The sequence below is a fragment of the Eptesicus fuscus genome, chromosome 12 (assembly GCF_027574615.1).
Source record: "Eptesicus fuscus isolate TK198812 chromosome 12, DD_ASM_mEF_20220401, whole genome shotgun sequence".
Taxonomy (NCBI): Eukaryota; Metazoa; Chordata; class Mammalia; order Chiroptera; family Vespertilionidae; genus Eptesicus; species Eptesicus fuscus.
This window is the reverse complement of record NC_072484.1, coordinates 73,223,413-73,250,208: the sequence shown is the minus strand read 5'-3', so window position 1 is coordinate 73,250,208 and position 26,796 is coordinate 73,223,413. Positions and strand designations below refer to the sequence as shown.

The following is a 26,796-nucleotide window of genomic DNA, read 5'->3' as shown; positions in this document are numbered from 1 at the left end:
ACGAGTCCAGGATTGGCTGGATGAAGTCTTTTGCAAGAAGGAGACATGCTCGATATTAATTGACAACAGCTTTGAATTTGGTACTTTCACATACTATCACAGATTCTGAGTTCAGAATACCTGCGAGATAATAGTTTTGGGTAATTATCCCAAAAGAAGGCTGTGCAGCAAGTGTTTGAACTTCTAGGGAGGGTTTTTATTGATTCACAAAGGTACCATGTCCTGGGGTTGAATAGCTCTAACTTTTAGAAATATCTTCCACTATCTTCCTTATGTTGAGTTGAATTCTGAACCCTGTGTCATTTACTTATTACTCTTACTTCTGTCCTTGGGCTACACAAACAAATTGTCATGAAAAGTTATAGAAGAAAAAAAAAGTTAGGGAAGCGATCATGAAAGTGCTCCTCCTAAGGCATTTTTCTTTTCAGGCTGAAATCCATGAACAGTTTTTCATGATAGCATATGGCTTCCCTCTTCTTCACCCTCCTGAGGATCAGATTGTCATTGTTCTTACTAAGAAGCTGTTGTGGAATATGTGGTTTCTTAAAACAGCACTTCCCATCCAACCTTTTCAATTCTGTGATTCAAATGGAATCTACCGTTTATTGCATCACACTTCACTGATCTTGGTTGTTGGGATTGGGCTGGGCATTGGACCTAAGCTGGGAGAAAAAGAGCCTCCCCTACCAGTTCATGCACTATGTTCTATCAGGAAGAAGAATAGAAGACGCAAGTACGCTGCACGAGGGTAGGGCCTGCCTCCCCACTGTTCATGCAGTATCTCTTGCACTTCATCCCTGTTGGGTGAGTGAATGAATGATTGGTGAAGCAACTGTGAGCCTGAGCTCTGGCACTGTTAGCAGCCTTGATTTTAGCTCCTACAGAGAAGCCACCCTAAGAGACTGAGAGGACGTGTTGAGAGGTGCAGAGATGAGAGGAGGAGGAAGCCCAGGCAGCGTTTGAGTCCCTGGTTCCTGTCGTCCCTGAACCTTGCTGCCATCTTACAGTAAAAGGACTCATCCTTTGCCTCAGCTAGTTCCCATTGGGTTTCTGTCACTTTTATTAAGTGCTGGGTAATAATACTGACATGGAGGCCAGAATTAAAAACATTGTCTTCTGTAATATACATTTGGGTGTGGCCATTTTGGAGCCCACTGGGATTGTATCTCCTTTGTTCTTAGAATGAAGCTTTGTATTTTCATAGGTACTTTTTGAGATGCTTTCCTGAAATTAAAGTTTAATATCGCTTAGTAGTTTGGAATCAAATGCATTGCTTCTGTTGCATAGCTTAGTCTTTGAATTTATAACTTTTGCACATTTTTCTGTTCACTGTATCAGAGAATCTGAAAAAAATTTTTCTGTTACAGGTACAGAGGGACCAGGTGTCAGCATCTCTGAAGAGAGACAAAGTTTAGCTGAAAACTCTGCAACAACTGTTGTTTACAATCCTTATGCTGCCCTCTCCATAGAGCAGCAGAGGCAGAAGCTGCCAGTATTCAAGGTGCATTGAATAAGCATGTTCAGTCTGTAGACCTGAAGCTGTCTGCAAGAACTTTATACTTGGCACTGAAGCGTATCGTGTCCTCTTACTCTTAATGATTCTTTAGAACACAAAGAATTCAGAGACACCCTTATCTGAAGGGATTACCTTTTCAAAATATGTGTGTTAGTTAACCTTATAAATCTGGAAAGTCCTTAAGATTTTTTTTCAGTTAGATCTTCCATATTAAAAACTGAAAGAAATGGAATGATGTTCTTTTTTCTCCTCTTTGCTTTTTAAAATTTTTTTATTTTTTTGGTACAGCAAAGGTGGAGGTTTATTGAAGAACAAGTACAGACTCCCACGTAGGGAGAGGGAAGAGTCCCACAGAACAGACTCCCAGGTGGGGAGGGGGAAGAGTCCCCTAACATTTTTTATTTTTATTTGTATTGATTTTAGAGAGGAAGAGATAGGGATAGAGAGAGAGAAACATCAATGATGAGAGAGAATCATTGACTGGCTGCCTCCTGCACGCCCCCTACTAGCCGGGGGGCTGGGGAGGATCGAGCCCACAACCCTGGCATGTGCCCTTCAGTCCGGAATGGAACCTGGGACCCTTCAGTCTGCAGACTGATGCTCTATCCACTGAGCCAAACCAGCTAGGGCTCTCCTCGTTGCTTTCAATTATGGACAAATTCAAACATACAGAAAATTAGAGGAAATAGCACAGTGAACTTCTATGCATCCAGCTTCAACAGATTACCAACACATAGTCAATTTTGGCTTTCTTTTTAAAGGCTATTTCTTTAAACACGATTAACTGGGAATATGAGGTGGTTTCTGTTGAAGAGGTTAACCCCCACTGAGACAGTGACAGAATTTAGGTGTGTTTATTGTGCACCATGTGCACATTCAGACAGTTGATTTCATTAGTATCTTGTCATCTCACAAGAGACCAAAGTGTAAATTAGAATTCAGAATATATTTGTTTATAGTGAGCCATAGTTCTTCAGTACAGATGGGCCCAGTCCATGGACACACTTTCTCCCTGTTGCCAAGTCCATGTGGGAAGCCATATTGTAGTTGGGAAGGAGCTCAGAGCCAAAGGCCATTTGAGGGATATTTTTTCCATTTATCCCCTGATGTAGGGTGATGAACTATACCTGCCTCACACAATGCCTCTGCAATGACCCAAGTTGTGTGGCCACCAGCACCCCTGACTCTCTCTCCTTCACCTGGACAGAGCTGGGGGAAAGCTGCCAAGTTCTTACACGTAGGGATTTCCGTTGTCTAGACTGCTAAATCATTCCTCTTTTATTTATTATAGAAATATTTTTTAATGTTTTTATTGATTTCAGAGATAGAAAGGGAGATGGAGAGAGGGCTAGAAACATCAATGATGACAGAGAATCATTGATTGGCTGCTCCTGCATGCCCCCTACTGAGGATGGAGCCTGAAACCCGGGCATGTGCCCTGACTGGGAATCCAACCATGAGCTTCTGGTTCATGGGTTGACGTTCAACTACTGAGCCACACCTGCCAGGCTAATTCCTCTTTTATTAATATGTTCTTTCTCCAATGGATGTAAAATGGCAGCCTTCTTAATTTAGCCAAGTGGCTATTTCATCAGAGTTTTACATGGCCCAAAGTATTTTTTTCTTTGTGATTCCTTTTATTATGAATGGGTTCACATATTTTTCATAACTTTACCAATCACTTGAACTCCCTTTTCTGTGAGCTATTAGTTTATGTCGTTTACCCATTTTGTATTGACTTAATCCTATTTTCTCATATGAATTATTATTGCATCAAAGAAATAAGCCTTTTGGCCCTGGCTGGGTAGCTCAGTTGGTTGTGACCCAAAACATTTTAGTCACATACTGACAGTCTCTGGGTTTCTTTCTCAGGTGATTAACCTCATCCAGTATGTGTGAATATAAAACAATTTGACCCTCAGGAGATGAGATTGTAGATTCACTGTTGCTTCCTCACCATTGAAGGACACAGTTTGAGCTATGAGGAAGTGTCTGGACTGCAGAGTTCAAACCCACACATCATTTGTGTGCTGTGTGATCTTGCTTCACTATCTGAGCTTCTGTTTTCTTATCTATAATATGGGACTAATGTGTGTGCATTATATATTTGGATAACTTTTTTTTTGTATTTTTTTTTTTTTTTTAGTATTTTATTGATTTTTACATAGAGGAAGGGAGAGGGATAGAGAGTTAGAAACATTGATGAGATGAGAGAGAAACATCAATCAGCTGCCTCCTGCACACCCCCTACTGGGGATGTGCCTGCAACCAAGGTACATGCCCTTGACTGGATTCGAACCTGGGACCCTTGAGTCCTCAGGCAGTCGCTCTATCCACTGAGCCAAATCAGTTAGGGCTATTTGGATACTTTTTATACTTAACTGGAATTGTATTAGCTTATACTGACACCAACAGTACCTAAGAGTTGGAAATACATTTTGATAGTTCTTTTAAAAATTTACTTTCCTGCAGTGAACATTTCATGTCATAATGTTTAAATGTCTTTGTTTAGATCTTTTGAGAAAATGTATGGCTCTTTACAATGTATGCTTCTATTTTTTCAGCTTAGAAATCATATATTATACTTGATAGAAAACTATCAAACAGTGGTGATTGTTGGAGAAACAGGATGTGGGAAAAGCACGCAGATCCCACAAGTGAGTATGTATTTAAATGTGTCTCTGCACTTCAATTTGATTGGAAGGGTTTTGTAACAAGAACTCTACTTAATCGTTTGCATTTTTACTATCTTCTCTCAGAGAAGAAGTATTCAACCCAACTGGACATATTTTTATTAAACTATTAAACTTACGATTTCTTTGATTAGTACTTAAGTAACAGTCTTTGATTTATTATAATTCCACTAGTGGCCCGGTGCACGAAATTTGTGCACGGGAGGGGGGGCGTCCCTGAGCCCAGCCTGCACCCTCTCCAATCGGGGACCCCTTGGGGGATGTCCGGCTGCCGGTTATTAATGTGTTCTTTTTATGGGGTTGGGCCTAAACTGGCAGTTGGACATCCCTCTTGCAATCTGGGACCAGGGGCTCCTAACTGCTCACCTGCCTGCCTGCTTGATCGCCTCTAACTGCCTCTGCCTGCCTGTCTGATTGCCCCTAACCCTTCTGTCTGCCTGCCTGATCGCCCCTAACTGCCCTCCCCTGCTGACCTGATCTCACCCCCAACTGTCCTCCTCTGCCGGCCTGGTTGCCCCCAACTGCCCTCCCCTGCCAGCCTGATCTTGCCCCCAACTGCCCTCCAGCCTGGTCGCCCCCAACTGCCGGCCTGGTTGCCCCCAACTGCCCTCCCCTGCCAGCCTGATCTTGCCCCCAACTGCCCTCCCATACCAGCCTGGTCGCCCCCAACTGCCCTCCCCTGCCGGCCTGATCTCGCCCCTAACTGCTCTCCCCTGCTGACCTGATCGCCCCTAACTGCCCTCCCTTGCTGGCCTGATCTCACTCCCAGCTGCCCTCCCCTGCTGGCTTGATCTCGCCCCCAAGTGCCCTCCCCTGCAGGCCTGATCTCGCCTCCAACTGCCCTCCCCTGCCAGCCTGATCGCCCCTAACTGCCTCTGCCTCGGCCCCAACCACCATGGCTTTGTCTGAAGGAAGTTGGACGTCCGGATGATGGCCGGTTGACCCGGTCTAATTAGCATATTACCCTTTTATTAGTATAGATAGATTATATAGGATAGGATTGCTTAAATGGGGAGGGGGAGCCTTTTTTTAAGCAGGAAGAGATGCTCTTGGCAGACAAAAATACATAATCCCTATATCTGGATTGATAGCCAGCCATATGCACTATACTGCCAAACCAGTCATTAAAAAATGGAACTGCTTTCTTACACCTTATACCAAACAGCTGTTGCCCTTAAAACTCCTCCTCAGCCCCCACCTTAGGTTCTGCCTTTGTAGTTCACCCAGATTAGGTTCTGATTGGTCGGTTTCTTTGCCAGTCAGTGTCAAAAGCTCCGCCTCCTAGGCAGCCATTGGCTCCTCGCAGTTCACCCATATTTGGTTCTGATTGGTTGGTTTCTATGCCAGTCAACGTCTCCAGACTTATCTCCAGGCCTGATCAGAGAGGCGGAGCTGATCAGTAGCCGCCCCAGGCTGCTGGTGAGTGGGCTGAACTGCTGACCTCTTGGAGAGAGAGAGAGAGGCGCGGCTGCTGGTGAGGCTTGGAGAGAGAGAAAGGCAAGGGCTGATCCGCAGCTGCCACAGAGGCTGTGGATCAGACCCTGCTTCTCTCTCTGGGCCTCGCCAGCAGCCATGGCAGCTGCTGATCAGCCCTGCTTCTCTCTCTGAGAGGTCAGCAGTTCAGCCCACTCGCCAGTCCCCGCCCACCCGAGCCTGCTGCATGCGCAGCCTGGTGTTCGGTCGTCCCTTTGGTCGTTTTGGACGTTACGGACCCTGGCTCTTTATATATATAGATAATAATAATTGAATAGCCATATTCTGAAAGTAACAATGGGGACTGAGTTACAGAGGTGTAATGCATAGTTTTTATCCTCAAATAATTGTAGTTGAGAGGCGGGGTAAAATGAATGTTGCTATAGTTGTAAATAAAAATTGATTGTTATAGAATTACAGAGGAACACATGTGAAGAGGTAGTCATGTTAAGTTACTGAGAGATTATCAATTAGAGAAGAATAATAATTAGTAGTAATAAAAGCTAGTGAGAAAGAAGTGTTATAATAAATGTTACATAAAATAATCACTTTAAACAATACTTAATATCTATTTTGGATTTTTAAAATGCATATGATCAAATTTATAACAAATAAATATATATAACTAATAAGTAAATAAGTCAGATAAATACATATAGTCAAATGTTATGTATACTAATATAATTTAATGTTATATATACATCTATATAAAACCTAATTATTTTATTTTAACTAAAACATTTATATGGTTGATATTTACATTGAGCTATCTCTGTGTGTACTTTAAAAATCTTTGTTTGCAGATTTAACTCTGTTCCTTTTTTCCCCCTCCCCCTCTTATCACTGTTCTGAGTGACTCATGGATAGATTTTATTCCTTGAAGCAGCCGTAGTACATGAAAATTTTTAAGACTGGGGAGTCAGAATGTTGAATTCTGCCTTGGTTTTTCTGATTATCAGCTCTGATGTGAACGTAAACAAGTTACCTAACATTTCCAAGCCTCAGAACCATCATTTGCAAAATAATTTCCAAAATATCTGTTGGAACAAGAACCACCTGTCATTTCTTTTCTCAGTGATTTTAACACAATACAGTGTGACCTCAGGGGAGACCGTTTCTGGAGAGGTGGTGTCAGATGTGTAATTAGATGTGATTTTATTTGTAGTACCTTGCAGAAGCTGGCTGGACAGCTGAAGGAAGAGTTGTAGGAGTGACCCAGCCTCGAAGAGTGGCTGCTGTTACGGTGAGTTTCTGTTTTTTCTTTTCTTTTTGTATTGCAGACTCTATCTGTATCTTCTATTTCAGTGACTTATTTTTGTCTTGTTTCCTAAAAGCTCCAAATGAATATGACATTACTCCTTAAGAATTTAATTCTTCAGTTTAAAAAGAACTATGACCTGATTATTTTTATAAAATTGGCACCTGTAGTACATTATGAATTTTTTAAAAATATATATTTTATTGATTTTTAGAGAGAGAGAGAGAAAAACATCGATGTGAGAGAGAAGCATCCATCTACTTCCTCCTCATGTTCCCCAACCAACTGAGCCACACCGGCCAGGGCACATTATGAATTTTTAAAGTAGTAACAAAGTACAGAGGAAGTTAAACAACAAAAACAAAAAACAAAAAAATAAAGAGAAAACCCCAAATCTCACCATCCAGCAAAATAATTGTAAACATTTGTGAACAATATTCCAAGCTTCTCTTTGATGTACACTAAAGTTGAATGTTTGTCTGGATGGATAGAAATAATTTTTTAAAAATGGGATCATAGCCATATATTTGCTTCTGTTGAATTTAACAGAAGAGGAAATGGAAGTGAAATATACTGAACTTTGGGTCAATATTTGTTCACCACAAGATAATTTATTAAATCTTGAAAATAAATAAAAAAGATTAGAAAAAAGCTTTAGGATGCTACTTATTTTGAAACTATGTAATAGGTAGTTTCCTGTTCAAAGAGTAAATTAGCACATTTATTCTTTCCATCTTTTCCTCCTCCATTTGTTATAGATGTAGTTCTATAATTTTTATTTTAATATTTATAAATATACTTTTCTATAATCATAATAACTATCACAGATGTTTAATTCTAGTAAGTTTTAATGTTCTTCACTAAATACTTCCTTGTTTTGCCAATCTTGACTTGCTCATGTTGCTTTATTTCTTTATTGGCTAAATTTTATATGCCTGAGAATGTTTAATTGTGTTTTTTGTTAATATAAAATTCTTGATTCCACTGTCTTTCCCTGGAAACTGCAGACATCGCTGTCTTGCCTTTGACATGGAGGATCACTATGCAGAAGTCTAAGGTCCATTGGGGGGTTTTCCCCCCTACTTCCTGGCTTACTTTTTCTGCTTGAATACTTTAAAGATTGTTTTGCACCAGGATGTCCTGATGCTGATTGCTGTCTCATTTTTTCTTAAATATGGAGGAACTTTTAATCTTCAGGTTCACATCTCTGATTTTTTTTCATTATATCTTGAAAAATTTTTCTGTTCCATTTATTTTATTCTCTTTCTAAGAGTATCAATTAAGTGTATATTAGATCTCCTTTGTCTATTTTTAGTATTTACCACCATCTCTGGAATCATGTACTCTTCCACTTTGTTTTGTGAAATTTCTTTAAGTCTGTCCACAATTTTCATGATTGTTTTTAGTCAGATTTATTCTGTTTTGATTCCTTTATATTTCTATGTAGGTCTCATAATTATTTGTTTGAATATTTTTTTCTTAATAGATAGAGAAGTGAATATTTAGAATGGGAGGAGATATTATAATACATTATAATTTTAAAAAGCAGATAATGCCACAAAATTTTTTAAAAATTGAGAAAAATAACATAGTGTTTTTATTAATTAACTGCCTGACACATTTCTGTAAATTTTTTTTTCATGTAATTTTTGACTGCTTTTTCATTGATTACCTCTTTATATGACAACTAGAGGCCCGGTGCATGAAATTTGTGCACTTGAGGGGAGGGCCCAGCCTGTGCCCTCTCGCAGTTCGGGAGCTCTCAGGGGATGTCCAATTGGGGGATGTCCGACTGCCTTGGAGGCGGGAGAGGCTCCCGCCACCACCGCTGCACTCACCAGCCATGAATCTGGCTTCTGGCTGAGTGGAGCTTCCCCTGTGGAAGCACACTGACTACCAGTGGGCACTTCCTGCATTGAGTGTCTGCCCCCTGGTGGTCAGTGTGTGTCATAGCGACCAGTCATTCCACTGGTTGATTTGCATATTAGCCTTTTATTATATAGGATGATTTTCTATTATCCTACAGAGAGAGTAGAGCAGTATTTTAGTGCTATTCCAACTGGTTGATTCAGATTTGCTTTTTATTATTGACACTGTGTTCCTTTAATTTTGTAACTGGCTATTTTTATAGCATTGTATAAATTTTAGGGATTGTTCTCAAATTTGGGGAAAGCCTTCCCACTGTCTTTCATGTCTTGACTGGCTTCTGGCCTGTATGTTTGAGACCTTGTTTCTCCTTGACTCTGTTTTGACTTTGCATCTGTTCCTTACACTGTTTTTAGCTTAAGCTTATGATTTCTTTGAAACTGGATTTCTTTGGCTGAAATGTCCTTCTGTTTGTTCAGGTAATACTTTTAAAGTTTCTTTTAAACTGCTTTTTTGCTTGTGTTCCTTTCTTTCCTTTTTCTTCATTGGCTTTAAGGAAATGGGCTTGTGTTAGTATTTTTAAAATTTATTTTAAATTAGGCAGAGTCTTTTTTCAAATGTTTTTATTGATTTCAGAGAGAGGGAGAGAAACATTGATTGGCTGCCTTTTGCAGGCCCATACTAGGGTTGAGCCCACAACACCGGGCATGTGCCCTGACCAGGAATTGAACCAGCAACCTCCCAGTGCCTGGCGACGCTCAACCGACTGAGTCACACCAGCTAGCTTGTGCTAGTGCTTTTAATGACTGCAGAATTGTGAGGTTGTACTGGATAATGAACAGCCTCTCACCAAATCTCTTATCCTTCTTTGCTGGGGGATTGGATGGGGATCTTGTGGTACACTCCTTAATGATTTAAAAGGTCTGTAATGGCTCAAGATAAAATTCTCTGGGCTCTCTGATTTGGGATATGCTGCTTGCTCCTGATTGCTGCCTTTCCTCCTTAATTCCTCTCCCTTGTGATTCTTTGCCTTCAGTGTGGGTCTCCCACTGAGACATTTTGTGTGTCTTCAGGGCCTGGGCACACTGCGCTTCTGTCTTCCTAATACAAGAATTGTCAACCCTGCCTTCTCTGGTTGTGAGGAGGCTGGGGCTTCTCTTCTAGGTCCAGACCTCACAGTATTTGGCAGTGTCCTTCCTAAGTAATTGTTTGGGCTCTTGATTGTTTCCTTCTTTCATTGAAGATGGAGTTTTTGGTTGATAATATGTTTTATTACTTTTGTTGTTATAAATTAGCTCTGAGAAAGGGCCATCTTTACCTGGACAGGAAATTCTGTTTCCTTGAGTTATGTTTGCTGTGTACTGAGTTTTAATTACTGTGTAATACTTTTCTCCAAAGTTTATTTTCTTATTGTCTTCAGGTTAGAAATTATTGATAAACATTTCCCAAGTCTTACGTGTGTGTAAAAATAGAGATAACAGTTTGGAAACCACTTAACCTTTTACATTACAAGAGATGACTCAGTTTCTTAAATTTTTCCTATTTATGGTTTGGGATCCCAGCTCTTAATCAGTTTGGATTTTAGTTCCAAATTTGTAGCCATGGATAATTTCCATGAAACCACATGCTTTCTATGTAAAGAACCCAAAGTGTATAAATTAACCGTGTAATATTAATAGAGCTGTCAGGTTTGAAATGCTACATCTCAAGAAGTACTTTGTGTGCAGACTGAAATCTGAAAACAATCTCAGAGCCTAGAACAGATTGCATAAGCAGTTGCATGATCTCTGTGAGAGGCAGTTACTATTGAGTATGTTTATTGCGCTCAGATGGTCTGGGTCTGGCTTCAAGGCAGGGCCCTGCCTTGAGCTGTGATTCTGGACAAGCTCTAAGCCTACCTTATTTCATTTTCTCTCTTTAGGGTATCTAACCCACCTCATGGGCTGTGTGTATCTTTAATGACACACAATTTGTGAAAGTTTGGAGCACAGTACTGGCAGGTCGTAGGTGCTCAGTGATTTTTTTTTTTACATCCCTTTCCCTCTATTTATTTGTTTTTGTCAAAAAATAATATTTATCCTGTCCAATTGATGAGCTTAATAGAGGTAAATAATCTATTAAAAAGCCAGTAGATTATGACCTTTCGAATATTAAGTGGTGTGGTCATAAATAAAATTTAAAAAAGAGTTTGAGGCCCAGGCTGGGTAGATCAGTGGGTTAGAGCGTTGTCCTGCTACACCAAGGTTGTGGGTTTGATCTCCGGTCAGGACACATACCGGAATCAACCAATGAATACATAAATAAGTGGAACAACAAATCGATGCTTCTCTCTCTCTCTCTCTCTCATTCTCTCTCTCCTTCCCTCCCTCCCTCTGTCTCTCTAAAATTAATAACAAAAAAGAGTTTGATAACAAAATACATATTTTTTATAGCAAATGTATATAAACAGTGAAATAATATGACTAAATAGTTTTGGCTTCTTCCTTGTATATTACATTTTTTGGAGAGGGTTGGTTCATTTATGCTTATTCTTATAAGCCTATTTTCCCCATCAACTCCTAGTATGTCTATGTACACATTCTCCATTTGTGCCATTTTCTGAGATTTGTTGTATAATGATCCATAGGGTTGAAATTGAAACAATAACAAAACCGCCCTGGTGAAATGCTGGTTATCGGGAAATATAACCTGCGGAGGTAGAGCCATTTAGGATGAATTTCTAGTTTCATAAGATGTTTTGAAAGACTGTGAGGTGTAGACCAGCTGATGGATGATTGATTTTGTTTTGGCCTACCGGATCTGTAATTTCAAGTCGTTAGGCAGAGCCACTCCTGATCCTCATCTGCTCTTGAATTTCTTAAACACTGATGGCCAGATAACTTCTGGTGTGCTTGGCTTGGGGAGCTACGTGCTGGGACACTGGGCTCCTGAGCTTGAGGGTGCTGTGGCCCAATGGCCATAGCAGTAAACTCTGCTTCAGGACACCTGTGCCCGCCCACATTCCAAGCCCAAGACTCAGGGACTGCATGGGCAAGTGGCTTCACATTGGGTAGATGTGCCAGGTCCCCAGGGAATCTCTGTAATATTGCTTCCCTTTGTTTTTTTTTTTCAATTAGGTAATTTATATAACAAATGTTAAACTCTTTATTTTCTTTTAAACTAAATTTCAAACATTATTGCTCTTTCACTTTTATATGTACTCATTATTTCAGATATTTTCTATTAATAAGATAATAACTTGACTGTCCTTGGAGAGGTAGGAGATTTTGCTGTCGGATTCTTTATTTCAGTTTCTTACACTCACCTTTTGTCATATATGGGTGGGTAAAAAAATCAACCAATAATTTATGGTCTTCATAATATATTATGTACTTTGTTTTCTAGTTTTACTTTATTATGTTAACTTGGATTCTTGTTTAATCTTCTCATCAGCTTATCTGCCCTTTTTTACTTTTTAATCTTCATTCTTGTCTTTATTTCCTCTTTTAATGGTTTTGGTAGCTGGGACACTGTTACACATTGTTGTAGATTATCTTGCTTTGGAAACATTATTCTTTTGTTCGAAAGGGAAAATGAATTTGGCCCAGTATTGAATTTGATCATTCCTGTTCCCCTACCTTCATGGTCCAGTGGAATGTGCTTTATTTTAAGGCATGAAGACATGAACATTTGTGCCTGGTTGGTATATGAAAGAATAGAGAAGGCTTTAGGAACAGAGTGATCTTGTCATTTCTTCTGCTTCCCTTTTTGATTTGGCCACTGGAAATTTCGAGCTGAATTTGTAGCTCAACTTAAATAACTGGCATATCTATGTTTGTAAATTTTGCTCATTGTCCTTGATCTTTTGAATTTCACCTGTCATTTCTTTGATCCTGATCTGTGACATCTTTATGGGATTCTGTTTTTATTGCGTATGTTCTTAAAATTTGCCTCAAGTTGATTATAGAGTGAGGTGAGATATAAAAAGTTAATAAATCACAAAGGTTATCACACTTGTTCTCTAATAACCTGCCCTTTTACATTTTCCCCTGTGTTCACATACTATTTAAAAATAAGTGACCTTTATATTTTCCTTAGTATGTGCTCTGTGCAGTAATTTCTATGTCTCTATTTTCAGCATGATCTTTCTTCCCAAAGGTTGCAGGGAGAGTAGCTGATGAGAGGGGTGCAGTGCTGGGCCATGAGGTGGGCTACTGCATCCGCTTTGATGACTGCACTGACCCGCTGGCTACAAGAATTAAGGTGAGCTGCTCAAGCCGCTTTTCCTAGTGGGAATAAGGAAGATGATTATTTGGGGGGAATTAAAAACATGCTGCATTACTGCTGATGGGACACCGATACCCTGGCCCTCAGGGAATTTAGTCTGCTGGGAGGTACAGAGCCTTGACTCTTAGCCTTAAAAGGACCTTGAAAGGAAGATGAAGCCCTTGGTTCTACAAAAGAAGAGGTTGAGGACCTGGGAGGTTGAGTAACTTGCCTAATGTCATGTGCCTGTCAGCGGTAGAACCAGGACTCAAAGCTGTCCTTTCCCATGTGTTTTTACTATTTTCCAACAATCCACATAGCTGTCTAAATACAGAAACTTGCTTATAAAAAGGCCTGAAAACAGGGACAAGGTAGTATAAATTGATAAAGTATAGAATTTAGTTTTACTAGTTAGGCCTTTCTAATTCTTACATGAAAATGGATTTTATGTGTTTTTGTTTTTGGTTTTTTTTTTACCTACATGCTAATATTAAAATAATCAGTATCAATAGTAATTAATATACAGTCAACTCAACAGAGTATCTACTGTGTTGGAATCAAAGTCTAATCACATAGTACTCTAAAAGCATGAATGAGAATGCTCGGATGAAATAAAAATTGGTTATTAGAATCTCAGTTAACCTCTCAGTTTGCAACAGAGGCAAATTGGAAATAATGAGATGAGTTAAATGAACAATGTAATTTGTAAAAAATAGATACCTTGTTTTCCAAATTTCTGTATTTTGTTACCTTTACATATATTTTACTAGGTAAAGGGAATATTGTTCTGTACCATTAAATATATTTAAATTAGCTAATTTTTAGATAAATTTCAGTGGATTATGTAACCGAATGGTCATAATTTCAAGGCACTCATTTCTTAACTGGTGGCCTGTTATTGGTGGCAGGTTCTCAGTTTCACTCCAGTGTGTCTATGTGGCAGCTGTACCAGCTCTAAGAAAAAAATTATGGGAATGTATCCTGCTTTTATAAACAAAAAGCAAAAACACTAAGATACAGCATGTGAGGGAGATAGTTAGCCTTGTTAAAGTACTGAACTGTTTGGGTGAGAGTCACAATATCTCATTCTTGCTGCATATTTCTAAAGCATTTTGTAAACATTCATTAATCCTAAGTGATAATATCTGACATTCCTGAACACTGTGTCCTGGGCTCTGTGCTAAACACTTTATGTGTGCTATCTCAATTCTCACAGTAATCCTCTGAGGTAGATACTTCCATTATTTCCATTTTACAAAGGGGGGGTAACTTGCCCAAGGTTCACCCAGCTAGTAAGATAGAGCCAAGATCTGAACTCCCAGCAGTCTGACACAGCCCATGTTCTTAACTACAGTCCCTTTTACCTCCCTCAAATAATACCAGTTGAAGCTGAGGTTAATCACCTCAAGAGCTGCAAGTCCATAGTTTTTGGGACATTTTAACAAGTTATGTCATACTCATGGCATTCCCTTGGGCAGACATAGGTTTGTCTTTACTGCCTGCTCAGCAGTACCAGTGGTGTGCCGGCCCAGAGGAAGTGAGGCTCAGCCGATGTATAGATAGTAAATGCAGGAGAAATTCAGCTAAAAGAATTGCAGACCCCAGGTTTGAAGTCTTGTTTGTGAGCAGTTCCATTGCTTGATAACTAAAATGTTGGGGCATTTCTTCATTGTCCTTTATGGGAATTGTCTTGTACACTTGCTGGTAAAGAGGTTGTTTAGTTGCACTTGAACTTTTTAGAAAAAAAATCATTAATGTACAGTATAAAAGAATTATTTCTAAAACTTTTGTGTTTTTGTTTTTTAGTTTCTGACGGATGGAATGTTGGTCAGGGAAATGATGGTTGATCCTTTGTTAACAAAATATAGGTAAATGTCTTTTTCTTATGATAACTTTCCTAAAGTTTCAAAAGTTCAGTATATAATTAGATTGAAAAGGCAGTTGTGTTAGTGGCTCAGGTTCACATCCGTGTTCAGCTGCCCTAAAGCTTTTGTTCTTACCTTGGCTGTTTAGCCCCTTGATGTTTTTCTCAGACTTTACAGACAGAAAAGGGCAAATTAAAATCCCTGATGTTATTTGAACACTCTGTGGACTTGTCCTTTGTATCTTGCCTCTGTTACGTGCCAGGATTAATAGTGTCTTCAGAGTCGCAGCACAGAACTGGGCAGCATTTTATTGAATGTAATGCTCAGAGTCCAAATAATTATACTTTCTCCCCACTTGTGTGTCTTTATCACTCAAGGCATTAAAATTGTCCATCCAGGCTCTGGCATTCTGGGAAAGGATGTCACATTTGACTCCCTGGTACACATGCAACACAGCTGTGATCATGTGGCCCTTTGTGTTATTATCTGCAGCTTAACAATCTTTAAGTGGTTGGCCTTGTTCCAATTTGTATGTGCTCTGTGGGATTATATGTTATAATTTAAAATCAGGTATTAGATCTTCTTGGAATCCAATGTGGGTGGTAAAACTCTTTAAATAGAGCAATAGATACACCATTTTCTTCACAGCATACGTTGCAGTCACCATTTTTATTAGCTTAAGAGCTTCCTCCTTGTCAGAGAGGAGTTATTTGCTTTATTTTGCTACAAGGTGATTGCATGGGGGCTAAATACCTAGATGTCCCTTCGATGATCTGGATGGGGTTATGGGGAAGGAGCAGGGGTTGTCTGGATGCTCATAGAGATCTTCCTTCTGATTCTCAGTGCCATCATGCTAGATGAAGCCCATGAGAGGACCTTGTACACAGACATTGCCATTGGCTTGCTGAAAAAGGTATGATTTCGCTGCCAGACTTCTGTTTTTCTGTTTTTGTTTTGTTTTGTTACCTGATTAGGAAAATAATTGTAGTGTAGAAATTTGGAAAATCCAACAAAATATGAAGGAAAAAACTTTAAATCATCATCCATAACCCTTATCATATCCATTCAGAGAAAGTCACTGGTGGAATGTTGGTATGTTTTCTTTTCTTTTCTGTGTTCGTTTGTGTGTGTACATGAATCTGTTTTGGCATAATAGAGATTAGATTTTATGTGCTAATTTGTGTCTTGCATATTTCTCTTAACATTATATCAAGGTCATTTTTCTGTGTCATTAAGTATTCTTTGAAGTTGTTATTTTTAATGGCTATATAACTGTATCTCTACCATTTAATTTTTCCCTTACTGCGAGGCATTTATGTTTCCAGATTTGAAGTATCTATACTAATAAAAGGGTCATATACTAATTAGATCGGGTTGACGGGACATCTTCTGGATGTCCACCTTCCTTCTGGACAAAGCCACGGTGCTGGGGGCCGAGGCAGAGGTGGTTAGGGGGCGATCAGGCCATCAGGGGAGCAAGCAGTTAGGGGGCGGCTAGGCTGGCAGGTGAGCAGTTAGGGGGGGACCAGGCGGCAGGGGGCAGTTAGGGGGAATCAGGCTGGCAGGGGGGCAGTTAGGGGGCGGCCAGGCTGGCAGGGGAGCAGTTAGGGGGGGCCAGGCTGGCAGGGGGGCAGTTAGGCGGTGATCAGGCTGGCAGGGGGGAAGTTGGGGGGCGACCAGGCCAGCAGGGGGGCAGTTAGGGGGTGACCAGGTTGGCAGGGGGACAGTTAGGGGGTGACCAGGTCGGCAGGGAGGCAGTTAGGGGCAAGCAGGCAGGCAGGCAAGTGGTTAGGAGCCAGCGGGTCCCGGATTGTGAGAGGGATGTCTGGCAGTTGGACATCCCCCGAGAGGTCCTGGATTGGAGAGGGTGCTGGCCTGGCTGAGGGAACCCCCACCCCCGTGCACAAATTTTGTGCACCGGGCCTCTGGTTTTAAATAATGTCACAGTGAGCACCCTTATAATTAAATCTGTTGCATTCCTGCTTTTTTTAATTTATCTTTTTAAAAATTTATTATTATACAAAGTTTTAAACATACCTTGGAGTAAAGAGAGGGTTTAATGACTCCTGTGTACCCATCATCTGGCTTCAGTAATTATAACTCATGGTCATTATTGTTTCTACCTTACCTCCATCCTCTCCCCCATTCCTGATTTTTATTTAAAATTTTCTGATTGTTTTCTTTGGATAAATTTCCATCTCAGGAGTCTAGAAAGTGGTGTTAGAGCAGAGTATTGACCTGGTTTAAACTGCCGGGTTCAAGTTGAGTTTACTCATATCTACAATGGGGATAATAGAAGTGTCTGTATGTGCACAGTACACTCTCATATATGGTAGCCACTAATCACCTTAGATTTAAATTGGCTAAAATAGAGTAAAATAAAAAATTCAGTACCTCAGTCATACTGGCTATATTTTAAGGGCTCTTTAGCCACATGTGCTGAGTGGGTACAGCATGGGATAGAACCTCTCCATACTGAATAGAGTTCTCTAGCTCAGAGCTGCTCTTTATCATAATTTGTTATGAGGCTTAAGTAGACAGTGTAAAATTCTTAGGATGGCATCTGGCCTAGGGTCACAAATAGACTGTAAGACTCCTTTGTGCAAATTAGGAAAAGATGCCCTCCCTGGGAGGATGTCCCCAGCCAAGTGAGGGGAGGGTGCATTGGATTTCAGATGCCCCGGCCCACTTAGGCAGGCATCTTTGTACAGTGCGTACGTTACACAGCTGTACTCTGGGACCCTGGAATAGTACAGAACTCAGTGTTTGTTAGCTGCTATTGTTATTTTGATTATTATTTTATTCCTTGGTCAAAGATTTAGACTTTGATATTTATGAGGGCTTATCCTATATTACCTTCTTAGGAACAATATAATAAGAGGGCTATTGCACTGAATCTTTGCCAACACTAAATATTAACATTAAAAATACATCCTTGCCAGTTTAATAGGTGACAAAAAGAATCTTATTATATGTATTTGCTATAGTTTATATGATAATTTCTCCTATGCCTGTTGGTCATCTTTTTCTTCTGATAACTGTTAATATCTTTTGCCCATATTTCTATCTTGGTGTTATCGTTTATTGTTTGTTTGCTTTTAAAGTACTTTTTGATACTTTAGCTATATACAGGGTGGGGTTTTGTCCCAACCTGTATACACAGATTCTGACTATCCAGAGACCCAGGTGCCAGGAAAAATGGTTTTACTTTCAGTAAATTCAAATTCAAGTCTTAAAGCTTCTTTTTACTTTCTAGTAAATTGTTTTAGCTCTTTATTTTGGAAAATTTTATACAATTGGAAAGAATAGAATAATAAACCCTATTTTAACCTATGATTTTAATAATTATCAACTTGTGGTCAGTCTTGTTTCATCTGTAAGCTCCCCCCCAACCCCAAAAAATACACATACTAAATTATGAATTTCAGATATCAAATTTCATACATAAATTTTACAGTTGTTTTATGATACCTTCGTTTTTAGATTCAGAAAAAGCGAGGGGATCTTCGATTGATTGTGGCTTCAGCCACTCTGGATGCAGAGGTAAGAACATTTCCCCTCTCTCCGTGTCCCCCGTAAACACTGGAATCATTAGCCATGACTGTGGGAAGTTATCTCTAGCAAGAGCTTATCTTTGGCAGAATGGCCTACCTCCCTTATGGGGCCATCTGATGACCTAGATTCCAGAGGATCAGAGGATACTCCTTTTTAGCCTGTAGGTGGAAATCAACCTGTAATTAATTGAGTTCATAATACCTACTTGTCTTGTTTCTCTACATACTGTTTCTCCTCTTACAGGCAGCTTCTTTTTATTACTTTTGTTAGTATGAGGTTATATTTCTTGCATTTACTTATGGCTAGCATTTATATTTAGAATTTTTGTACAATTGAAGTTTTTACTGTACATATAATGTCCGTGTTATAATTTTTTATGGCTAAATATATATTATTATTCTCTCTTAACTAATATTTAAGTTCAAACAGCAACTCAACTCAACAAATAATTTTGACCACTTGTCATATATATAAAATAAATAGGTGTTCACAGTTCAGTATGTTCAAGGTGCTGAGACAGCCAAGGAGAGAGTTCCTAACTCCAGCTGGCTCGAAGGTGTCCAGAAGCTTTCACAGAGGAGGGACGTCCAGTTGGGTTTGACAGATGCACAGAAGTTTGTCAGATGGACAGGGGTGGGGAAGGGCATCCTGAGCATGCACAGAGCACAAGGGTGTGAAACCATGTGTGCATGGGGCTGGGAGTCAAGTGTAAGGTGGGAGTCTTACCTGTACGACCCAATACGGGGTGATCTGCCTCTGACTTCCACATTCTCCAGTGTTTCCTACACTCCAACCCCACTGGTCCCCTTGCTGATCCTCCAAAAACCCCTCTTTCTACACCATTCTTCCCTCAGACGTTCTCATGGCTCCACCCTCATTTCATTCCAGTCTTGACCAGGTATTATACTCTCAGAGAGGCCTTTCTTGGCCACTCTGTCTAAAGTAGTGCCCCTGTTGATATCCAGCTTCTTATTCTGCTTGTTTTTTTCTGTTTAGCACTAACATTAGGTGTATATCAAGTGTTTGTTTATTGTGTGTCTCCCATCATGAAACGTATACTCCCCGAAGACTGGGGCTTTGAATATCTTCAACAGTGGCTGGCATAATGTAGGTGCTGTGGGTGGAATGAATTTTGATTGAATAGGAGGCAATGGGAGATTAAAATGGAAAGGTTGGTAGGGGTCAGATGATGGAAGGCCTTACAAGCCAACGAGAGGAGGAAGAACTCCATCCAGTGCCTGGTCGGGAGCCTTGGGAGGGTGTGAGGTATGTGACTTGATCATATTGACTTGATTCTAGGAAGAGCATTTTGGTGCTGTGTAGAAGAGACAAGAGAGATGTGGAAATAGCAGTTAAGAGGCCAGTTCAAAAGGGCCTGGCCTCGCTGTGGCTTTAGGATCCAAACAACTTGTAGGGAGAAAAAACCCAGCATGGCTAAGAGCGGTGTCTGCATGTGCACCCAGACTGCTAGCAGATCTTCTCACTAGGCCGTAGGAGGCTGGTGTCTTAAGTCTGCCTATGATAACTTCTGGGGCAAAGCTCCTTGGTTGCCCTCTTTAATTCTCATGTCCTTCACCCACAATACCTGCTAGAAGGCTATTTTGAAGACCATACCTGACCTCTCCTGTTACCTCCTCCGTGGCTAAGTTGCACAGAACATCTCTATTTTACATCTTATCTTTGTTATCTCCTGCTGTAAAAGGTATTCCCAACAGTTTTAATTATGTTTGAAAACTATAATGTCCGAGTCTTTTCTCTTTTTTTTTTTTTTTTAAGGTTTTTTTTTTTTTTAATTTCTTTATTGATTAAGGTATCACATATTTGTCCTCGTCCCCCCATTTCCATCCCACCCCCCTCCCCACACCTGTCCTCACCCCCCTGTTGTCCTTAACTGCTGGTTGGGCTCATATGTCTGCACACAAGTCCTTTGGTTGATCTCTCCCTTTAGCCCCACCCTTCCCTACCCTCCCCCCGAGGCCCGACATTCTGATCCATGCCTCCTTGTTTCTGGGTCTGTTCTTGTTCATCAGTCTATGTTGTTCATTATTTTCCCTAGATGAGTGAGATCATATGCTATTAGAAATACACTTATAAGAACCGAAAATGAGACAAGCAATAATGGTTATGGTGACAGGCAAATGAATCGGTCTGTAGTGAGTTTCTTTCTGGGCCAACAGTTCTTTTGAGACCCAATTTCAATGTCCAACAGTTCCTTATGTGTACATGTCAGCACTGACATTTCAGTTCTGGATGGTGGATAACTGGTGGTAATGCAGGTCCGACTCTGTCTGGTTTGGTCCTGGGCAATCTGCAGTGATGCACAGCTGCTAACTGCTAGTATGGGAAGGCCACATCAGCGTCTTCTGTCTCTGGACTGCTTCTCTTCTGTCTTCATGGCTGGAGTAGTCCTGTCAATTCTTCTCTTGCTAGAATCCACATGGTCTCGGAGTTGTTTTCTGAAAATATACAAACATATTCTCGACCAAAAGTTAATAAAGGAATATTTTCTATAAATTTGACTGGGGATCCCTTTTCAATTTTTGCCCAAATGATTTTCCTCTGGCTTGTTTTATGTTTTTTTTAAGTTTTAATTCGTTACTTTATTTTGAAGAAAAAGTTATTGTATACTTTGGGAAGCTTATGGTGAACATGCTCCATCTCAAGATACTTGTGAACGCTGGTTTAAACACTTTAAAAGTGATGATTTCGTTGTGAAAGACAAACAACGTCCAGGTCAACCGAAAAAGTTTGAAGACCAACAATTACAAGCATTATTAGATGAAGATGCATGTCAAACTCAAAAACAACTTGCAGAAAGATTAAACGTTGCTCAGCAAACAATTTCCGATCATTTACAAGCAATGGGAAAGATTTTAAAGGAAGGAAAATGGGTGCCACATCAGCTGAACTAAAGACAAATGGAAAACCGAAAAGTCAGTAAAATGTTTCTTCAACGGCAAGAAAGAAAGTCTTTTTGCATCGAATTGTGACTGGCAATGAAAAGTGGGTTTGAGAATCTCAAATGCACAAAATCATGGCTTGATCCAGATCAACCATCAACATCGACTGCAAGGCCAAATCGCTTTGGAAAGAAGACAATGCTCTGCGTTTGGTGGGATCAGGAAGGTGTGGTGTATTATGAGCTTCTAAAACCAGGTAAAATTGTTAATACTGATCGCTACCGACAACAAATAATCAATTTGAACCACACTCTGATCATGAAACGACCAGAAAGTTTCAGAAGACATGGAAAAGTGATTTTGCTTCATGATAACGCACCATCACACACTTCAAAACCAGTTAAAGACACGTTAAAAGATCCTGCCTGGGAAGTATTAACCCACCCACTGTATTCATCACCTTGCTCCTTCAGATTAACACTTGTTATGATAGATGGTATACGCACTTTCTAAGCAGCACTGTCCGAGTCTTTTCTTAGAAAGACTGTTAAATAATACTTATTGCTCATAATTGCCTTTCATAGTCTTTTGATGTGACATAGAAATTTAAAAAAAATAGCTTCTTTCAGTTCTGCCTATAGTAATTGATATAGATGGACTTGCTGGAAGTGGTTTCTTTAAGTGGGAAAGTAGAATGAATGTAGGAAATTTGTGGGAATACTATGATGCAGGCATGCCAGGACCTCAGCATTGTTTAGCCGGGCCTTTGATGGGCTAGGGCCATTCACCCCTTTATCCCTTTCTCACCCCGTGCTGGGAGTGGAGGTGAAGTCTGTGTGTGTATGAGGAGAGGACCTCAGGGAGAGAATCAGTTCTGAGGGAGTGTGGGTGCATGTGGGGCGTGGTTTATGAGTTCTCATGTGAGAGTAAGTGAGGAAGAGGAATGGAGTGAGCTGAAGAGGGCCAGGGAGGAAGAATAGGAGTGGGCGTGGGAGTGGGAAAGGGTGTGGCTTAGGTAGCATTTGACCAAGAGGTCCAGGAGATGCCAGAACTCATCCCTGGTCCCCCAGCTGCTTGATCTGTGGGTGACAGACTAATTCCAAGCCCTACTGCCTGGAGGGGTAGATGATGCCACCTGCTCTGGTTTTGCTCAGGGCCCAGGTGGCTCAGCAGTGATTGCAGCTGGGAGGCAGAGGCAAGCATGACTGGGCTGGTCACATTGTTTAGTTGCTTTGTTAATAAAGCCTAATTGAGCAAACAATTACGGAAAACATGACCAGGTGTAATTACGAAGTATTTTTTGACCAGTAGTATATCACATGCTATTGTTTTTCTTTTATTTGCTTTCATCCACGTGGCAGAAAATGGGATTGCTGATTACTCCCACAGTTTTTTGTCACAGGTCCAGCTACTTGGGAAGAGACTAGTTTCCCTTTCCAGATTCCTGGAGAAGGAACTTGGGGTCAGCTGGGGTCAGATACTCACTTGGGACTAATCCGTGTGGGCCAAGGCCTGTTGGACCTGAGGTGGACATGGCTGCTGGAAGCCCACTTCTGTGCCCAGAGAAGGAAGCTGTGGCAAACTGGGAAGGCAACCCAGCAGATGTCCACATCATTTTCATTCCATTTCATAGGCTGTCCTCTTCCTTTATGCCATTTTATGTTTCTTACTGTATGTCCATGTCAGTGCAACCCCCCTCTTTCCAACCTGACTCAAACTCTCTCCTTTTCCAGGTGTGCTGAGCCTGTTTCACTCCTTCTGCCTCAAAATGTATACACTGTTGATACTATGTTTATTTGCTTTCTAGCCTGTAATTTTCTGTGTGTATTTTACATTTCCAAATAAAGATAAAAGACAAAGATCTTAAAGGTTAAGTTTTTGTGCCTTCCAGGGAATCTAAATGGATAGGAAAAAAAAAAAAATAAGCAAAATACCCACTCCACTCTATGTCAGTTCCACCAATAAAAGCAGGATTTGAATCTAGGAGACCTGAGGCTACCTTTATCTTCTCAGCAAACATAAGAAGTATTTCTTTTAAAACATAGTTGAGCAACCCAAGAAGAGATGATGGGCACAGAGGCTTAAGGGGTTAAGAAACTTGAGTGTCCACGTTTTGAGTACAAGTTTATGTGTCTATGCCAAGACTAAGAAAATGATGTATAAAAAGTTTCTGAAAGTGATAAGGTAGATTTTTCCCAATGAAATAGCAGGAATATATATATTGTGATCTAAATGCCAAAGCTCTTTGCATTAATATAGAACTTAATGTCTCATTTTGTACAGAAACATCTACTTTCATGCAGAAATCAAGCATATTCCCAGAGCCCAGGGTGAAATGAGCATCTCAGGGGTTTACATGAGTAAGATGACTAGAATCTCTGCATAATCCTGGAGTGTGTGTGTGTCCCTATTAATAACTGAGATTGATTTTTCCAATAGCCCCATGAAGGGAACTTTAGAGCAAATTAAATTTAAATAAGTACCCAAGTATAGTGGTTGCATTTCATACCCACCATACAAGGCAAGTGCAAATGTTTTAAAATACAACAACAAAAGTGGAGCCAGGAAATGAAACTTAATATGATTGTTCCAGAATATTCCAAATCCAGAATTTATTTCAAAAGCATACAATTTTCACTTCACAGCACTACATGCTTATTGCTTACTTGATGTATTGTGTTTATGTTACTTTAAGTTATTTGTGCTTATAATGCTTTTTTATATTACTGTAAATTATTATTCTAACTTTAAATTCTTGAATCAGTGAATAAGAATACCTCTTGTTTTGGAAGTGTAGACTACTGGAATGAAATCCATTAAATAAGTCATCTTCTCATTTGAAAAAAAAAAAAAAAAAAGATCTTGTGCCTTCTCAGTTAATGCTAAATTTTATTTCTTGAAAAAGTAACTTCCCATCTTTACTCTTCAACACACATATTCCTGAGCAGCTAAGGGGTAGCCGCCCACTCCAACAGCATTGTTAAGGCATCAACTTCCTCCCTGTTCTGCTTGCCTTTTTGCTCCAAAAAGCCTCTGTCAAGCCCTTCCTAAAATCTTCCTCCTGGAGCTGCACCGTCTCCCCTCCCTCCTGCCTCCCTGATGGCTTCCCCTCAGGCTGCTGTACTGGCCGCTCTTCCTTCTCCAGGGGGCCCACCTCCTTTGAGCTGCAGGTGAACTTGACTGTACTTCTGTGCTCTAGCCTGAGCTGCCAGACCACCGAAACTCATAGACCCGGGACTCCTACCAACCTGGCACTCGGCTTCTCTATGACAGTCCCTTTCTCATTGTCGTAATTGTTCAGGCTCAGGACTTCATTGCTTGGGGATGTGATTGGGTAAGAATTCCACCCTCCCCAGCTTGCCTGGGCATGTGCTCACACTCCCTGACTGCCAGGTCCTGTCAGTCTTTACCCCTGGAATGCTTTGCTTTCAAACGGCCCTGCCCGAGTCCACACTTTCATTCCCTCTTCTCTGAACTATTACAGTACCTCCCTTAATTAGTCTGCTGGCCTCCATTCTCTTATCACACCTGCCCTTCTCCAAAATGACCACCAGAGCCAGGCACCCAGAGCACAGGTCTGATAATATGCCCTCCTCACTGCCCTTGTCTAAGAAAGTGCCCGTGTAGCGTGACATTTGGGCCCCTTTAGAGTGATAACACAGCCACTTACTGTGCACTCATTCTAGTCACTTTATTTGAACCGCACAACAGTCTTGCAGGGTAGGTAGCAGTTTGTTCATTTTATAGACGAGGGCTACTCAGAGCTGAGGCTGGCCTGCCCTAAACCTTGGACTCTGTGCTCTGTCAGGGGCCCTTTACATCTTAGCCTCCACTCTGCTCTCATCCTGGGAAGGGGTGTCTCTTCTTCCCGGTCATCCGTAAGGCTTAGCCAAGGGAGACTGCCCCTCCATGCTGCCTTCCCCAAGAGCCAGTCATTGGCCTCGCATTCTCTTCAGTTGTAACTTGCAGCTCTTTTCTGGTCGTTTAGTCATTCTGCCTCGGTTCATGTTGTGATTGGTTCTTTGCACCCTGCCCCCTTGGATTATTCACTCTTTTGGGACATCAGGGGTGTCTCTTTCTCACTTGCTCGTGCATCCCTTCCAGCATGCCTGTGCTCTGTACGTCATAGGACACAGAAAGGCTGAAATTACTCAAAGGGAATTTTTCCAAAAGTAAAATGAATAGTGCCTTATGGTTCTTCATAACACAATGTAGTTCTTTTGTTGGCATGAGGCACTTTTATATCTGTGCTTACTCTTCTCAAACACAACTTGGAGGTTAATGTATAGTATCCCAGGTTTTTGTGGTTAAATCCAGTTTAGAAGCACTCCCCCAAGCCCATTCATTTTGTATTTGATGCAGTTCCTTAGTGTATCCCTGGGCTCTCAGATTCCAGGGGCAGGCATGGGCATGCTTAGTAAAGACACCTGGGGAAGTAAAGACAGGACTTGTGATCACGTAGTTAGGCCTCCCAGGAGGGTAAAAACTCAGGCCCAAGCAGGCCCCAGGGGAATGGAATATAGTTGGGGAACAGGAAGGTCATTGACATCATATTGACACACTCCACTTAATGGGGTGTCTGTGCCCCCTGGGCCGCTGGCACAGCAGCTTCCCATCCAGCGCTCGCTGTCCAGCCGGTTTGGTCACTCAGCTCTTCTCAGGCTCAGCTTCTTTGTGTGTCTTGGGGCACCTTCCCTAAGAGGGGATCTTTGGTAGTGTCTCCTTGCCCATTGTTGGCCAGAGCTCTCTTTCCGGGCCCCCCTATAGACTACCAGTCTGGTGATCAAGTGCCATAGAAGAGGATGTGGCTACCTATTTGGGAGGAACTGCTGAGAGCCACTTCTCTCAACAGGGTGCTGGGCGGGTGTCAGCAAATACAGTTTTGAAATCTAACCTTTATTATTTTTATCAAACCTTAGGAAAGAGTCTGTCATTGAAATGTGATCCCTCAAATTTGCAATAATAAAAATACGGTTTTTAATAACTATTTTGCAACCCATAGTCTGTATTATATATATCCAATTCTGCCAACTCCCTGCTCTGTATTCTTTTTTTGTATTATTTTCTTTTTTTCCATGGATTATTATGAATTATTTTTTTAAAGGAATGAAGAATTGATTTGTTTTATTTTTTTAGAAATTTCGGGATTTCTTTAATCAAAATGAAACCAGCGACCCAACCAGGGATACATGTGTGATCCTTACAGTGGAAGGGCGGACATTTCCTGTGGATATCTTTTACCTACAAAGGTTTGCTGATACTTGCTTTTTTTTTTTTTTTAAGTTAATTATCTTTTATTCTATTACTCATAGTTGAAGATATACATATAAACATGAATTATTTTTTAAGCAGCATGGTATAATGGACAATAGAATCAGATTCAACAGTATTTTATTTATTTATTTTTTTTATATTTTATTGATTT

General features: G+C 40.6%; 1 protein-coding gene across 1 annotated transcript in view; it reads left to right on the top strand.

The window, feature by feature from the left end:
* The window catches only part of DHX35 (DEAH-box helicase 35), a 69,832-nt gene that overhangs the window by 5,456 nt on the left and 37,580 nt on the right, over positions 1-26,796 (top strand). The window contains exons 2-9 of the mRNA XM_008160926.3: positions 1,368-1,501; positions 4,081-4,173; positions 6,848-6,925; positions 12,944-13,048; positions 14,858-14,919; positions 15,760-15,829; positions 18,400-18,459; positions 26,508-26,620. Of these exons, the coding sequence (XP_008159148.1) occupies positions 1,368-1,501; positions 4,081-4,173; positions 6,848-6,925; positions 12,944-13,048; positions 14,858-14,919; positions 15,760-15,829; positions 18,400-18,459; positions 26,508-26,620 (715 nt within the window). The remainder of the gene's footprint in view (positions 1-1,367; positions 1,502-4,080; positions 4,174-6,847; positions 6,926-12,943; positions 13,049-14,857; positions 14,920-15,759; positions 15,830-18,399; positions 18,460-26,507; positions 26,621-26,796) is intronic.